The sequence below is a fragment of the Anabrus simplex genome, chromosome 1, assembly GCF_040414725.1.
Source record: "Anabrus simplex isolate iqAnaSimp1 chromosome 1, ASM4041472v1, whole genome shotgun sequence".
NCBI classification, from domain to species: domain Eukaryota; kingdom Metazoa; phylum Arthropoda; class Insecta; order Orthoptera; family Tettigoniidae; genus Anabrus; species Anabrus simplex.
In genome coordinates, this window is record NC_090265.1 from 1,497,047,605 (window position 1) to 1,497,064,652 (window position 17,048).

The 17,048-nt window shown below is 38.2% G+C and overlaps 1 protein-coding gene across 2 annotated transcripts in view; it reads right to left on the reverse strand.

Annotated features, from left to right (window-relative positions):
- The window catches only part of vap (RAS p21 protein activator vap), a 446,783-nt gene that overhangs the window by 364,295 nt on the left and 65,440 nt on the right, over positions 1-17,048 (reverse strand). For both annotated transcript variants that reach the window (XR_010858638.2, XM_067137984.2), the window contains exon 7: positions 4,095-4,216. Coding sequence is in view for 1 of the 2 variants with exons in the window: in XM_067137984.2 (XP_066994085.1) it covers positions 4,095-4,216 (122 nt within the window). In the remaining variant the exon portion in view is untranslated. The remainder of the gene's footprint in view (positions 1-4,094; positions 4,217-17,048) is intronic.

The window sequence follows — 17,048 nt, forward strand, 5'->3', positions numbered from 1 at the left end:
TTCAGTGAGCAGTGTCGTCGCAAAGAAGTTACCATAATCGTTTTAAAACTATGGAAATAGGTAATCTTCATTTACGGAAACCAATATCCTTATGTAGGAATGTTTTTAGACAGATATGGAGAGATTTGAAATAATGCTTCGATGATTACCAAGGAAATGTGAAACGCATAATGTGTTATAATCTAACCGTAATACGAAGAGGAGTTAGATGTTTTTATTGGTTATTAAGATCTGGTTATCGGCAGTACGCAGTCACATGTGAGTAAATATGAACTTGATTTGTTCATACTTGTATTTCTCTTACTGGGATGAGTAATTATGTGTTTTTGAGTAGAAATATAACCCATTAATGCAATGTTGTCACTCGGTGATAGAATATTGAGACTTTACGCCGCTTAGAAGTAATGTTAAATATTTATATGAGTAATTAAGAGTTTATTCGTCGTAAATATGAGATTATAAATATAAATATTCTGAGGGATGTGTTTGTACGGATGAATTAGGTGAAGTTGTAATGTTTACAGTTGAGATATGGAGAGAGATGCATACTTGAGATTTATTGGTAGTAATTACATGCTGTAATACTAACCACTGATTATATCTGACGTGTCGGCGGCATGAATTTAATAACATAAGATATTTTTGGATTAATGGGATATTCTTGCGGTAAATACGTGACGCAATTCGTAGGTTGATAACCATATATATAACCATATTTACTCATCGAAATAACATCTCCAAATAATAAATATTGAGGTAAACCTGAATTCTTCTAACAAGATTTCGCATGTTGTAACAAGTCTTGATTGGTATTGGTTGTCAAAGTCATCATTTATGAAAGGAAGCATTTTCTTGAATTAAGTCTCTGCCGTTGGTAAATAAATTTTGTTACTAACTATATTCTCTAAAATTCCATGAAATGGTAGTTGAACTTAGACGCAATCTTGAATCTCGACATATGTAAGACCTCATAGGATTATGACAATTTATTGTTAAGCAATACCTACATCTATTTCTTAGGAAATAATATGGACATGTTTATCCAGTAACTTGGAGAAACCGATTGATATATATCGGAATATATTTAAATAGCCATTGGGAGCTATAATAATGTGGAACTTCGCTGTCTCCGCTAGCATTACATTTGGAGATCATAGATGTATGGAATGATGAATAATTTAAAAAAAAATTCAAAATAAACAATTTCAAGTTAAATGAATGCAATTCAATTTTGATGTTAACCATTTTTAATTTATTTGCTTACGACTTTATTCATACTTTAACGTAAATAATACTTTGATTACATGGATATTCAACAAGAATACTATCTAATGAGATTGTTAGTTACGACTTATGCCATTCCTTAAAGTTTTCTTTGTTTTTACGTTGTATGAATTATAATTTTTTTTTAAACGAGAAGAATGATTAAGCTTAATCATAAATTTTACCGATTTATCCTTTCAATGAAGAAATACTGAATGTAATTGGATATTATTTTACGATTTTATTTCATCCCATATTAATTCTTTGAATAAACCAAGTATTTACATATTTAATTTAATACTATTGTAGTTTATTTTCATAAATATAGCAGATAAGCTTACGCCGAACAATTACATGATTATTCTTAGTTGAATGAGTTTGGATGATGACTCTATTGGTATTTAAGGATCAATGGATGTGCTGGTAAATCATATCAAAGGAAATGCGGGTTTCCAGTCGGCCTCACGTTAAAATAATATACCTTATTGATGCACATTAATTACCCCTGAGAGGTATTGGATAGCAAGTCGGAGATGATTTTTACGCTTTCAGCAGAATGTAGAATGGTGAAATCTGCTTAAATTGGAACTTGTGCAAGCGTGATGAACTTATTATACACCGATTAATGGAGACAAACATAGCTGTCGATACTTGACATCACTATTAATGCATGATCTATTCAGTTGACTCCAATTTCTGATGCAATTGTAAGGGGGAAAAAGCCGGTGCAATACATGGGTCGCCCGATAGGGTTCTAGAAAGAGTTTCCCCCGAAGGATGGTGCAGTATGGTGTGCGAGTCAGCTTCCGTTTGTTCAGCAATTCGTCTGACATTCCTATATCAGGTGGTATGGCCTCGTTTAGTGATTATACTTAACTTTTGGACATTAGTGTAATATGTAATAAATAAGTTTTATATATATATTTTGTATCCTTCGTCCCAATACGAATTCTCTTCCTTGCCCTACTACTGCATTCGAGTCTCCCATCACAATTAGATTCTAGTCACCTTTTACATATTGCATTAAATCTTCTATCTCTTCGTATACTTTCAATTTATTTGCTGGGCTGATAGGTATATAGACCTGCACTCTTGTGGTGGGCATTGGCTTGGTGTCTAACTTGACAACAATAATCCTTTCACGATGCTGGTCGTAGTAGCTTACCCGGTGCCCTATTTTCTTATTCATTACTAAACCAACTCCTACATTTCCCCTGTTTGATTTTGTGTTGATGATTCTGTAGTCACCTCACCAAATATCCTGCTCTTCCTGCCAACGTACTTCACTTATACCAACTACATCTAACTTTAGTCTATCCATCTCCCTTTTCAGATTCTCTAACCTACCACAACAATTCAAACTTCTAACATTCCACGCTTCGACTCGCAGAATGTCAGTATCCATCTTCCTGATGATTGCCCCCTATCGTGCAGTCCCCACCTGGAGATCCAAATGGGGTAATATTTTATCCGGGAGGAAGCCATCATCAGTACATCATTCATACAGAGAGAGTTGTATGTCCCTGGGAGTAGTTACAGCTGTAGTTTCCCGTTGCTTTCAGCCATGTAGCAGTATCAACATAGCTAAGCCATGTTAAGTAATATTACAAGACCATATCAGGCAATCATCTAGACTGCCACCCTTGCAACTTCCGAAAGGCTGCTATCCACATTTCAATGAACCATTCGTTAGTCTGGTCTCTCGACAGATACCCATCCCATATGGTTGCACCTACGGCTCTGTTACCTGCTTCATTGGGACATGCAAGCCTCTCCACTGCGGCAATGTGAATATATGAGAGTCTCATATATTCTCACAGCTAAGTGAACAAAAGTGTTTTAAGGAAATTATAAAATCATTTTTTTCATAGTGTCAAACTTTATGTTTTAAGACCATCTTTAAAAAAACTGTTTCAAATACGTTGTTCTACACGCGATATGGCTGAAGTTGACCTTTAAATAGGTCGAAAGTAGTCCCATTAAATATTTAATAAACACTATTTAATTTGTTTTGAAGTGGATTTAACTCACTTATTTTAATTTGGTTTAATCAAAGTTCAATATGGACACATAAAATTAAATTCATTTCTCTCGGATCAGAGGAGTTAATGAGATGAAATTAATTATGTGATATAAGAAAAATAGTGGTGTTCTCTTTAATTGCTTTGGCAGTAAATAGTGTTAATTTTTCGCCTGTGATCACTGTGTTAGTTGTTTTTAGACTTATAACTTAATTTTTGCAATGCTTTGCTAATTGGCCGATGATGACACTTCAAATGTGTTGAAACTGGTCCCAAACGAACAGGTAGTAACCTTTATTTGGTTCAGCTTAACAACGGAGTATTGAAAGGTGGATCCTTCCTTCTATTTAATATTGTATATAAGAAAAAGTTAAGCCAACTGATTATATTAACAGTATATGTAGGCCTAAAATTCATGTGTTCACCATTTACAGTTTTCTTAATTTAAAAAAAAAAATTAGAAATACTGCCCTCCAACAAAGGTAGCCGGTAAGACTCAGAGTACAATCATAAATTGTTTTTTACAGAATAGTGTAGAATACATATACATGTACAATTGATGGTTCTTCATAGCTAGAAGTCAAGTGTTCACTGCAAAAAATTGGAGGCTATCGGATACTGGATCCCCCCTTACATTTTATGGCTATAAAATTGATCAAAATGGCAGTCTAATACACAAGGAAATATGGTAATTAAGCATTGTTTTTGAATCTTTTACTCTCTATGTACTCCTACAATACTGTTACATCAACAAAAGCTGTAGTCTGAAATGATTTTAGATAAATACCAAGTAATAAAATGAGAACTTACTTTAGGATTGTCATAGAAGTACAAATGTGTGTCCGTACCATCCACAAGCAAGACAAAATACAGAGACTTCCACTTCTTATTCTTCTCACTCTTTTTGTTCAGGTAACCTTGCATTTTAATACCTGTACAAAGAATATAATACATCAAAGTATATTCCAAATGACTAATACAGTCAACACATACTGCCAGAAATCCCAGAAAATCATTATATAATATGAGAACTATATTTCTCTAACCCCCAATAGGACATAAAATAAAAGTGTGAATCACAAAAATGTTTTATTACCAGGAGTCAATTACAATAAAGTTACTTTTCCACATAGTCACCATGAAGATTCAGACATCTGTCATACTAGTGGCCGTGTTTTCCAATACTCTCTTCATAGAAGGTTGCTGTCACCATATTGAGGTACATCCCATGAACCTCTTCCTACCAAGCGAGTTGGCCATGCTGTTAGGGTTGCACATCTGTGAGCTTGCATTTGGGAGATTTTGGGTTCGAATCCCAATAGTTGGCAGCACCTAGATATTTTTCTGTGATTTTCCATTTTCACACCAGGGAAATAATGGGACTGTACCTTAATTAAGGCCATGACCACACCCTTCACAATCCTAGTCCTTTCCCATACTTCCGTCCCCGAAAACCTTTGATGTGTTAGTGCGACGTTAAAAATATATTGTCCATGATGTGGAAGAGCTAGCCTCCTAGAACTTTCTTCAGCTGTCGAAAAGGTTGATAGTCGCTCGGCGCTCCATCTGGGCTGTACGCCGGGTAATCAAACACTTCCCAGTGAATTCAAGCACGAAGCCGCGGGGTTTCTGCAGCAATGTGTGGTTTGCACCATAATTTCTGCTGCCCTATTCCCTTCTGCCTGTACATATCGAATGATGCTGTCCAATTTGCACTTGGCAGGAGAATCAATGATGCCGGGCATGTTTACGTGCCTACAACTCAGCTCCAACTAATGTGTTGAACTCTGAAATCGCAGACATTATAGTGGGGATAGTTACGCAGTAACACAGTGCGCAGATCGGCCCCTTTCTGCCTGTCTGGTCACTTTACAGCATGTTTGGAGGTTGAAGAAAAAAAATGGTCCTCGTGCATTGTACAGTTATCGGTAAAAAAGGAGTTACAAGTAAGACGTCAGGCTGAGTGGTTCGGATAGCAAAATGTTCTGTGTCCAGTTGCCATGTTTGATCAGTGCAGTGGTAACTGATGGGGCTCAAACACACCAGTCTAGCATCAGAAGATTTACCAGCACAAAAAATATAAGAGAGAAAGTAAAGAGACTAAGTAGGAGGTGCAGGTTGGGAAGAAACAGAATTAGAAATGATTGTGGAAGTAAGGAGAAACTGAAGGAACTTACTAGGAAATTGAATATAGTGAAGTCAGCTGGCAAGCATAATTGGCAGTCATACAAATTTTAGTGAAAAATGAAAGGGTGTATATACAGGTACTAAAAGGCAGAAACAGGTTCCAAGAAGGGCATTCCAGGAATCATTAATGAACAAGCAGGGTGTGTATGTGAGGATCTACAGAAGGCAGAAGTATTCAGACAGCAATATGTAAATATTGTTGTTTAGAAGGATACTATCCAAACAGAGGTGACTAATCCTAACAAAGTATTAAAATTTACCCACGATAAAAAATACATTTACAGTAAGATACAAAGGATGAAAACTAGAAAAGCAGCTGGAATTGATAAGAATTCTGGGGATATATTAAAAGACAGTGGGTTGGGATATAGTACTGTATCTGAGTTTTTTTTTTTTTTTTTTACTTTATGTTGCACCGACATAGATAGGTCTTATGAAAGAGTGGGAAGGAAGTGGCCGTGGCCTTATTTAAGGTACAACCCCAGCATTCGCCTGGTGTGAAAATAGGAAACCACAGAAAACCATCTTCAGGGCTGCTGACAGTGGGGTTTGAACCCACTACCTTCTGAATGCAAGCTCACAGCTGCACACCCCTAATCGCACGGGCAGTTGCTTGGTATCTGAAATACTTATTTGATTACAGTTTGCATGAAGGATCTATACTAATGGAGAGTTGCTGTAGTAGCCTGTGTGTTATCCCAGTGGGGACGTGTTTTTAGCCTCTCTCCACTACATTTTAGGACCGGCTATCTTGCCTTTGAAATCCGTGTCACTTAGGAATTTAATTCCAACTTGCTTCTAATATTATGTCCTGTGTGGCTTATGCCGCTAAGTTTAATTGCATCCTCTCCGTCCACGGAGTTATATTCCATCATTTATATACAATGTATTTCCCTACTGTCACCTGTTATTTTCCGGTCAGCTGTTGGACCAGCTGTAGGGCGAGTCTCTCTAGAGAAATCTGATCAAAAATCTGATCAAAAAAAAAATTTTATTCCCTCCATGGGAACTTAGAATTTCCATCTCTCTAGAGACTCGTTCGCTATCCAGCCAGCTTGTGTTTCGCGTTGCTTGCTGGCGTGCTTTGAGTACATTGTTGGCCGCCATGGATGTTGGATGCGTTATGCAGTGGCTCGTGTGGATAGCCTGTAAAAGATGAGGGCTTTATGCCCTCAAGTTTTGACTAATTTCCTGGAGTGGATGTCCACAGCTTATTTTTCCCAGATCTAGTTTTCATACAGTTGTGAGTAATAAGTACTCTGCTGACACTAAGCATTAGCTCCTATCCTAGGATTCAAGTAAGTCATTTTCATCTAGCTTATTATTTTTCTCCCTGGAGCTGGACTGCCTCGTCTTTGAAACCTTTTAAAAAGGGGGATTTTACGCCGTCCTGTTGATATCAATTTTGATTGATCTTCAGTCTTTTGAACTTTAAAATTGCCAAACATGAAAGAGTTGTAGGCTTACTGACTGCACTGTTTAAACCTCCATGCGAGAGGAAGAATTCTCTATGTTTCTACCTTTTCTGCGAGATGACTCTTCGTAGTAAATGTTATTTCTGTTTGAGATCAAGAAAATGGTTTAAGTGCTATGAAAATTATTTTAATGATGTGTTATTAATAAGGGATGAAATGGTATTGATAATGTGAAGTTGTCCATTAAAAAGATTGAGACCATGTGATTTTCTCCGGGAATCGGAATCTCTTTATTCCTTTAAATTTTCTTTCTCTGATTTTCATTTTCCTTTATGCAATGTATCATTTATGCTTTGTAGCTTTTGTACATGTTGTCGTCTCCATGGCAACCGTTGCCCATGGGAATGTTTGTTTGGATTATTGATGATTTAATTAATTGTTGTGTATGTGTCCTTAAGATTGGAGCTGTTAGCTCTTACTTCTTCTAGTTAATTGATTGATTTGAAGTGGGCATGGTCCTTGTAATTGGAGTGCTTTTCTCTTAATTATTGATGAATAATTAATTGTGGTGGACGTGCCCTTAAGATTCGAGATGGATTGCTCTTACTTCTTCACATTTGTTAATTGTTTTGAAGTGGTAGCGGCCCTTGTGATTCGAGCTGCATTGCTCTTACATCTTGATGTTTTAAAATTAATTTGTGTGGGCGTGTCCCCATCTACTGAACTGCTTCATTCTTTCCTATTTGAAGTATGTGGAATTTTTGGGGTCGTTTGGTGACCTATTTTATGTTAACCTATCATTGTGACTTATTTCTGCCTTTGGACATGCGGTCAGTTGTGTTAATTTATTTTCCTGTTGTGTCCTTTAGATCCGACTCTCGGAAGAATCTCGTGGCCTCCCTTTACTACGTCTTATAGTAAACTAAAGAGAAGGAAAATCTGTTTATTTTTGAGCCTTCAGCCAGGAGGCAATTTGTTCTTCATTTAATTAATTAATTAATTTTTATTTGTTGTCGTTTTCTGCTAAAACAGATTCTCATTTTACTTCAGTCTTAATTTTATTAACTAATTATTTACTTAGTTAATTTCATTTTTTTTTTTAAGGTGCACCGTAGGTTTCTCAAAGGTAGTAGGTTCTTGTCTCAAATGTAACCTTCTTTCAAATGAATTATTAATTAAATTATTATTGGTTTAAAGGAGATATACTTGTGTTGTTCTTTCAAAACTTCTGTTTATTTCTTGCTGTGCCAAAACTTTTCTTTCGGTCCAAGTTCTCTCTGGGTTGTGTCCAGTTCCTGCACAAGTTTGGTGAGTATTTTGCAGTTAATTTTTTAAAATGTTTTTCGAGGGTATTTCTCTTGTTAATGTGTTACTTGTACCAAAAATCAATGATATGGCTGGTACAGTGTATAAAGGAAAGGGTGACAAAGTGGAAAATTACAGGCCAGTTTGACATGTTGCATTTAAGCTTCGGGAAACCATTATTTCCTATTATACTAGACCAAGTGATTCCAACTGAGGTGCTCCCACGACCCCGGCCGGCCCCGGTAGCAGCCCCGGTGCTGTGCTATAGCACCGTTGAGGTGGTGGGGGAAGGAGGGGAAGAGGCAGAGACAGAACCACGGGTCGTCAAGTCAGCGCGCAGCTTATGAAAACAATATTATTTATGACAGTTCTGTGAACACATAAACACACAATTTATTCTGTACATACTTTGTGTTTGCCTTAATGTACATTTAGCGTTTAAGTCGATTGCTGACATCGTCTTGCGACAAATAATTTACCAATAATGGATACAATTGATTTGGCAGTAGATATTCTAAGTACAGCCTCTAAGTCCGCATCAGACAGAGAAGTCCTAGTTCTCCATTTATTTAAATTCAGAATTGAAAAGATCTGTTTTTTTTGCAATTTTCAGAGCAACAAAAGTCCATAACGTGCTTGAACTGCGCCTTCTAAAGTGTTGGGTTCAAGTCCCCCTGTGGGTGGGGGCGGTAGAATAACACCCACGGTATCCCCTGCCTGTCGTAAGAGGTGACTGAAAGGGGCCCCAGGGGCTCTGAAATTTGGAGCGTGGATTGGCGACTACGGGGCACTTAGGTGAGTCCTGGCATTGCTTCCGCTTACTTGTGCCAGGCTCCTCACTTTCATATATCCTATCCGACCTCCCTTGGTCAACTCTGCTTTTTTTCCGACCCCGACGCTATTAGGTTTGCGAGGGCTAGGGAGTCTTTCATTTTCACGCCCTTCGTGGCCCTTGTCTTCCTTTGGCCGATATATTCATTTTTCGAAGTGTCGGACCCCTTCCATTTTTTCCCTCTGATTAGTGTTATATAGAGGATGGTTGCCCAGTTGTACTTCCTCTTAAAACAATAATCACCACCACCACCATGTTGGGTTCAAGTATATGTGGGACAGGGAGATAAAACAATTTAAATAATTATCATTGTGGGTTCTTTTTTGCAGTAGGTCTTATGGCGATGATGGGATAGGAAAAGGGTAGGAATGTGAAGGAAGCGGCCATGGCCTTAATTAAGGAACAGCCCCAGCATTTTCTTGGTTTGAAAATGGGAAACCACGGAAAACCATCTTCAGCGCTGCCGACAATGGGGTTCGAACCCACTATCTCCCGGATGCAAGCTCACAGATGAGCGCCCCTAACTGCGCCGCCAACTCGCCCGGTGTGTTCTCTTAGCAGCATATCTAAGCACATCTAAGTCTAATTCTAAACAGTTCTTAATAATAAAAAACCAAAAACAAATCTCCTAAATTGCATGTAAAACAATTCCTAATGAATAAGTTATTACGTATCTCTCAAGAACTTAGCAATTCCGATTTTAACTTAGCAATTTGTTCGGTTCTTGCTGTGCCAACAATGTCATCATAGGTGGAAACATGTTTATTGTGGTAGTGTCGTCGTACTGTTGAAGACTACGTTTAAAATGACATGAAAAATTAAACACTGAGCTTTCCCCTCGGTAGTGAGAACAAAATATGAATCCACCCATGAAGGATTAAACGACATTTTTAACGAAGATGAAACCAACTGCTCCGCTATCTGTTCTGTCGAATAGATTCTACTGAGAATGACACACACACAGAGAATGGGAATGAATGTACTGTCTCTTATGCACACATGCACCGACCACTGCGTGGGGGAAGGAGGGGAACGGTGCTGCTGAGTGCAGCGCTGGTGCGCCCCAGCACTAAGAGCTCAAGTTGGAAAGGCCTGTATTAGACAGATTTGTGAAACTAATAACTCGTTCGATAGAAGGGCAGTATGGGTTCAGGAAAGGTTAATGCACTGACGCTCAACTTGTAGGATTCCAGCAAGGTATAGCAGATACCTCAGATTCAGGAGGTCAAATGGACTGTATTGCAATTGACCTATCTAAGGCATTTGGGAGACTACTGGCAAACATTATTGCAATTGGACTAGACAAGAGAGTGCCTGAATGGATGGTTATATTTCTAGAAAATAGAACTCAGAGAATCAAAGTAGGTGAGGCATATTATCTGATCCTGTAAACATTAAGAGGGAAATTCCTCAAGGCAGAATTGTTGGATCTTTGTTTTCTTATACATAAATGATATGAATATAGAACTGCAATCAGAGATAAGGCTTTTTGCAGATGATTATGTACTGTATAGAGTAATAAGTCACTAGATTGTGAACAACTGCAAAAAGACCTTGACAATGTGAGATGGTCAGCGGGCAATGGTATGATGATAAACGGGGGTCAGCTTGTGATTTTCACATACAGGAAAAGTCCTCTCAATTTTAATTACTGCATTGATGGGTTGCAAGTTCTTTATGTGGATGACTGTAAGCCCCTAGGTTATTAATATCAGGAAAGATCTTCACTGGGATAATCACATAAACATAATATAAACATAACTGTAAATAAAGGGTACAGATTTCTGCATATGATTATGAGGGTACTTAGGCGTTGTAGTAAGGATGTAGCCTTTAAGACTTGGTGGAAGACATGCCTGGACATTGACCTTCAGAAATATAAAGTGCAGAAATCAGCAGCGAAAAGAGCAGTGGCTGCTGCAAAAGATCATTTTTACTGGGATCTGTACGACCACCTTGACACACCAGCAAGGAGAAAATAATGTTTATAGCCTTGCGAAGTCCCGTAACCATTCAACCCAGGAGATTGGATACGTCATGCATATCAAGGGAGCTGTCAAGAGACCAACAAGCTATCCTTCAACGATGGTCAGACTATTTTTCAGATATCAGCAACAAAGAATTTTATCATCCACCAATTGCAAGCTCTGATCCCGTCTATGGACCCGTGCCATTGATTATGGCAAAGGAAGTAATGATTACCATAAAGAAGATGAAGAATGGTAAAGCAACTGGCGCAGATGACATACCAGCAGATCTGCAAAATTCTTGGCAAGCCCGCTGCAGAATTCCTTGGCGCACTCTTCAACCAGATTATCATCGAGAACAAACTTCCCTGTGCATGGACAACTAGCACGACAGTCCCAATCTGGAAGGGTAAAGAAGACGTGAGCAACTGCTCAACATACCACCCTATTTGACTCCTCTGCCATACAATGAAGATATTTGAACAAGTGCTGGACAACAGGCTCAGAAACACTGTCACAGTAACATACAACCAGTGTGGATATGTTAAGGACTGCAGCACAATCAATGCCATCCATGCCACACGTCTATTGATGAAAAAACATAGGGAGAGGCAGAAGAGTGTACACATGGCATTTCTGGACCTTGAAAAAGCATTTGACCGAGCCCCGCATGACCTCATCTGGCGAGCTCTTTGTAGTCATAAAGTCCTGGAAGCCTATGCAAGCTGGGTACAACTTGTGTATCATAATACAAGTAGTGTGGTCTGGAGTCAAGCTGGAATCTCTCCGCCTTTTGATATCACTGTGGGTGTACATCAGGGCTCAGCTCTATCGCCTTTATTATTTATCCTCTGCTTGGATACAGCAACGGCTAACATACAGACATCGCATCCCTGGACCCTTCTTTGTGTGCATGATGTGGTACTTGCCCAACAAACAAGCCTTGGACTCCAACGCCACACACAAATTTGGAGCGACAAATTAGCTGAGAATAGTCTGTGCCTCAACACCCAGAAAACCGAATACCTGGAATGTGGCCCCCAAACTAGTGGGATGATAAGGATCAATAATCAAGTCTTGCAGAAAACCATGCATTTTAAATACCTAGGATCAGTTGGCACTTCGAACTGTGATGCCACTTTTGATACCCGAGCGCGAGTAAATGCAGCCTGGCTCAAGTGGAGACAAGTCACCGGAGTCCTCTGCGATAAAAAGATGCCTCACCATCTAAAGGCAAAAATTTACAAGACCGTGGTACGCCCAGCAGCTATTTACGAGGCAGAATGTCGTCCAATGACAAAAAAGCACGAGCAAACTCTTCATACAATGGAAATGAGGATGCTTCGATGGACTATTGGAATGACTTGATGTGACCACATAAGAAATGAAGATGTTCGACAAAGGCTGGGCGTCGCTTCAATTGTGGAGAAAGTGAGGGAAGTGTGTCTCAGCTGGTACGGTCACGTTATGAGAAGGCAGGATGGCTCAGTTGCTAAAACAGCTCTTCAAGTTGATCCGGGAGGAACACGACCATGTGGAAGGCCTTTAAAGTGGTAGACTGACAATATCAATGCCGACATGCACGACGTTGGTTTAAAACCTTAAGATGTTAACAATAAGATGAAATGGAGGAGATGTAGCAAAGCAGCGGACCCCATACTTTGGGATAAACGCTAGGAAAGAGAGAGAGAGAAAGGATGTATTTGTCTTGAAAGCAATTGCTAGGCATAACGTTAGAGATGATTTTCTGTCAAGCCTTTAGCAGTCCACTGCTACATCTGCAAGGCAGCAGCTTCCTGTTGAATTTATATGTCATCTCCTACAAAAGTGCTTCAACAAGCCCCCTAAGGGTTACCTCCTCTGCCCATAGCCACTGGTTCTCATTTAATTTGTCAGGTTTGGTAACAGCTGCCCAACCTTCGGCCAGACAGTCGCAGGTAGTACCGTCTACTGTTGCATACGGTACCAGGATATACCTGACCTGTATTCTTGGACACTGAGATGGCACATGATCATGTACCACGTAAGCACATATGGGAGTGTCAGAGACATAAAGAAGTGCCAGATGAGATTGTAGCTCGAGTGAAACAATTATATCGAGAGACAAAGAGCTGTGTGTACAAATTCAAGGAGGCAGGTCAAACTGTTTTGAAACCAAGAGCGGAGTCCAACAAGGAAGTTGTCTATCACCACTTCTCTTCATTACTATAATGGATGAGGTTATAAAAGCAGTGAAAATGAACAAATGCACTTGTATTTGCTGATGATGTTATACAATGGAAGAGACAGAAGCAGAAGTTCAAGCTAAACTAGATCTTTGGCAAGAAGAATCTGAAAGAATGGGAATGATCATCAGCCAAACTAAAACTGTCGGTTTAGTGATGAGTTGAAATCCTGAAGCAGTCTACCTGCGAGTGCAAAACGAAGAAGTCGACATTATCAATAACTTCAAATATTTAGGGAGCTTTGTTTCTTCTGACAATACCATAAACCAAGAAATAGGCAATAGAATACAAGCTGCATCATAATTCTACCACTCTGTTCGTCAATTACTTTGGGATGACTCATTTCCCCAAGCTTGCAAGCCCACACTGAACAAAACGTATCTTGTACCAATTGTAACATATGGACTGGAAGCAGAAATGTTGACTATATCTGCACAAAGTCTCCTACAGGCCACTGAAATGAAGTTCCTTCGGTCATGTCTCCAAATATGTTAAATATTAGTATCGAAAATGTGGATTTTTAATTTTACTTATCTATTATTCTCGGTTCAATACGAACTTAAAAATGAAATTCTTAAATTTAAATGAAGCAGCCAACCAGGCTTGGGCCTTAAGATCAAAACTGGGAAAGTAGGCAAAGATATTAAGTTCATTAAGCAATGCATTACCCAAAATTTGACCTCTAATTTCCTAAAAAGTGTCACAAAACAATGTCAACTGCCTCCACATCAATACAGAATTCAACTTAGAACTGACAGACTTTGGTTAAATAAATGAGTTGAGTTTTCTCTATAAGAAAAAAAGCCTTCTTAAATCAACGTCTGTACGAGACTCATCTTATGGCAAGGTCGGTGCATCTCTTACTAGCGCTCAGTGGAACATCTTTCAAGATATTGTTCACTTTAAACTGTTCAATATACTGTCCAAAAAACAAACCACCTTAGAGAAAAAACTAGAAGCGCTTAAGAGTAAAAAAATTCCTCCACTTAAGATGATTTAAAATTCTAGTTCAACTGATGACACACTAGTAAAGTTTCACCCCTCGGTCATTAACCTCTCCGGGTCTAACTCAGATGAGGAAGAAAAGCTTATTCTTTCAAAGGGCCCAAAGCACAATTGGTCAAACTTCAACTTGGCCAATGTAGCTTTTAAACTCATTGTTGAGTCAGAAGTTGCTATCGGAAAAATGCCACATGACGTACAAGATGAAATCAGAATGGACAGAAGCAATTAAATAAAAAAATTTCTTTCAAAAAATAGAATCATACCCTCTAACACCAATTTTATTAAGGGATCCTTGAAAGATAGGAAACACATCTTAGATCTTAAAAAGAAAATTGAAGATAATCAGCTTGTTATTACTAAAGCTGATAAGGGCAACACAACAGTCATTATGGACAAGGCTGATTATACTCTAAAGACCATAAACTTTTTTGATAATGAGACTTTTTCAGTAATTAAGAGGGATCCCAAAACAGATTTTGAAGACCACCACCTTTCAACTGTCTGAACAAGAAAAAGATGAATTAACATGTATGGACCCAGGTCTGCCTACAGCTAGAACACTTCCCAAGGTCCACAAGGCAGGTATCCCCATTTGACCAATCATTAATTATAAACCTAGCCCCCTATATAAATTGTCACAATTCATTCAACAGTTTCTTAGAAAACATAAGTTTTCTTCAAATCAAGAATACCATAGAACTAATCAAAAAGTTCGATAACTTTAATCTTCAGTCATTTCATTCTAAGCATTCCTTCGATATTGTTAACACTGACCCGAGTATTAATAGCTTACTTTTTTCCAATTATTGAAAGAAATTTACTTGCCAAGAATCAGCTTAGTGAACTGGAAATTCGAGACTTTATGACCATCTTAAGATTTTTAATTAATAATAATTACTTCACATTCGACAATGTTGTTTACAAACAAAATGGTTTGGCAATGGGGTCACCGGCCTCAGGAATTTTAGCTGAGGTTTACCTCGATTATCTAGAGCATTCCGTAATTGATAACGATGTTAAATTTGCTAATATTCAGTTCTGGGCCAGGTATGTGGATGACAAGTTTGTAATCCTTGATGAACGTTCTATTGACGCACATTCTACCCTAAAAAACCCTAACAGCATAGATCAGCACATTAAATTCACGCTGGAATCGGAAACTAATAGATCAATCAACTTTCTGGATTTAACTATTAAAAGACATCCCTCATCTTTACTTATAATATTTACAGAAAACCAACTCAAACGGCTACTACCATTAGATATGACTCATGTCACCCTCAAACGCACAAGAACGCCACACATTATAGTCTCATAAATCACGCTTTCCAGATCCCCATGTTCAAATCTGATCCGAATAGAGAATGAAAAATCATCCGTTCTATAGCTAAAGCTAATGGCTTCTAAGAGGCCTTTATTGAAAGAATAACAAATTTAGACATCGTCCTAAAACCACCTTACCAAAAGACAAACCAAATCCTGTTAAGTGTTCAACATTTACTTTTAACAAAGATGTACATAAAGTCACAAATATTTTCAAAAAACACAATGTTAAGATTTCTTTTTGTACTAACAACATAAATTTGGATATTTTGCACAACCCCATCTCTATTAATAAGGACAACTCTTTTTCAAAATCAAGAGTCTACAGGTTTTGCTGTAATGACTGTTCTTGCTCATATGCAGATCAAACAGGTAGTTGCTTCAAAATCAGGTATGCGGAACACGTTAATGCAATTAAATATAACCAGTTTTCTGGAGTAGGCCAACATAGGAAGGATTCTAAACATACCTTTACTGAATTCAATCGAGATATTGAGATATGGGAGGTCCTAAACAAAGGTCCCTTGCTTGATGCTACTGGAAATTGTTACATTCACTTGAACCAATATTTTAATGTGGGCCTAAATTTAAATTACATCTCCGAAAAATCAAAAATTTTGTTTGATTTTCTTATTTTACTTCTTACTAATAAATAAACATTTATTGCAGCTAAATAGCTATACATTAGTGAAAGGTGTTATAACAATTTAACACTTGCACCACTGGTAGCATAGTCTCTGATTAATCTAGTCCTCTTGTTGCACAATTCTAAGTGATATCATTCACATAACTGTCCACGTAATGTACACTTGAATGAATTTGAAGGTTCGTGGCATGATGGGTTTTCGTAAATGGCATGGTGGAATCCATGTACTGCAAGTCTTGTAAGCACGAGCCTCGTGTCAAAATTTGCTGCTGTCCATGTACGATCGATCATGGCCCCTGTTCCATAGAATTCCATGGGTACTACTTCTCTTTTCCTAGTTAGTGTTCTTAGTAGGTTCTCCGATGCTGTTGTGTTGGGTAGGGGGTACATTATCCTTAGATTCTCTATGAGGAAAGTTTCCTGCGCGAGAAGATTAATCTGGATCTTGTTTTTGCCACTCCAATTGCTCTTTTGATGCATGTTGCTTTAACTCCTTCCAGTGTCGCTAAGTTCTTTTCATTCAGGTGTGTCCATATAATTTCAATACCATATGTAAGTATTGGTACGATTTTCAATTTGAAGAGCGCCATTGCTGTATCTAGATTTAGTGATCTGATGAAGCTTATTTTGTTTGTCGCTCTAATGGCTTGTGTCGCTTTCTCTATTGTGTGCTTAGTGAAGCAATTAGCAGATGGCTGGAGTGTTATCCCTAGATATTTGTATTCTTTGGTGATAGATATTATTTTTCCTTCCAAGGTGATTCGTGTCGATTTTGGTATTTGCCCTCCTGATCTGAACACCATCATTTCTGTCTTCTCAGTGTTAATTACGAACTTGTGTTCAATGCACCATTTTCTCA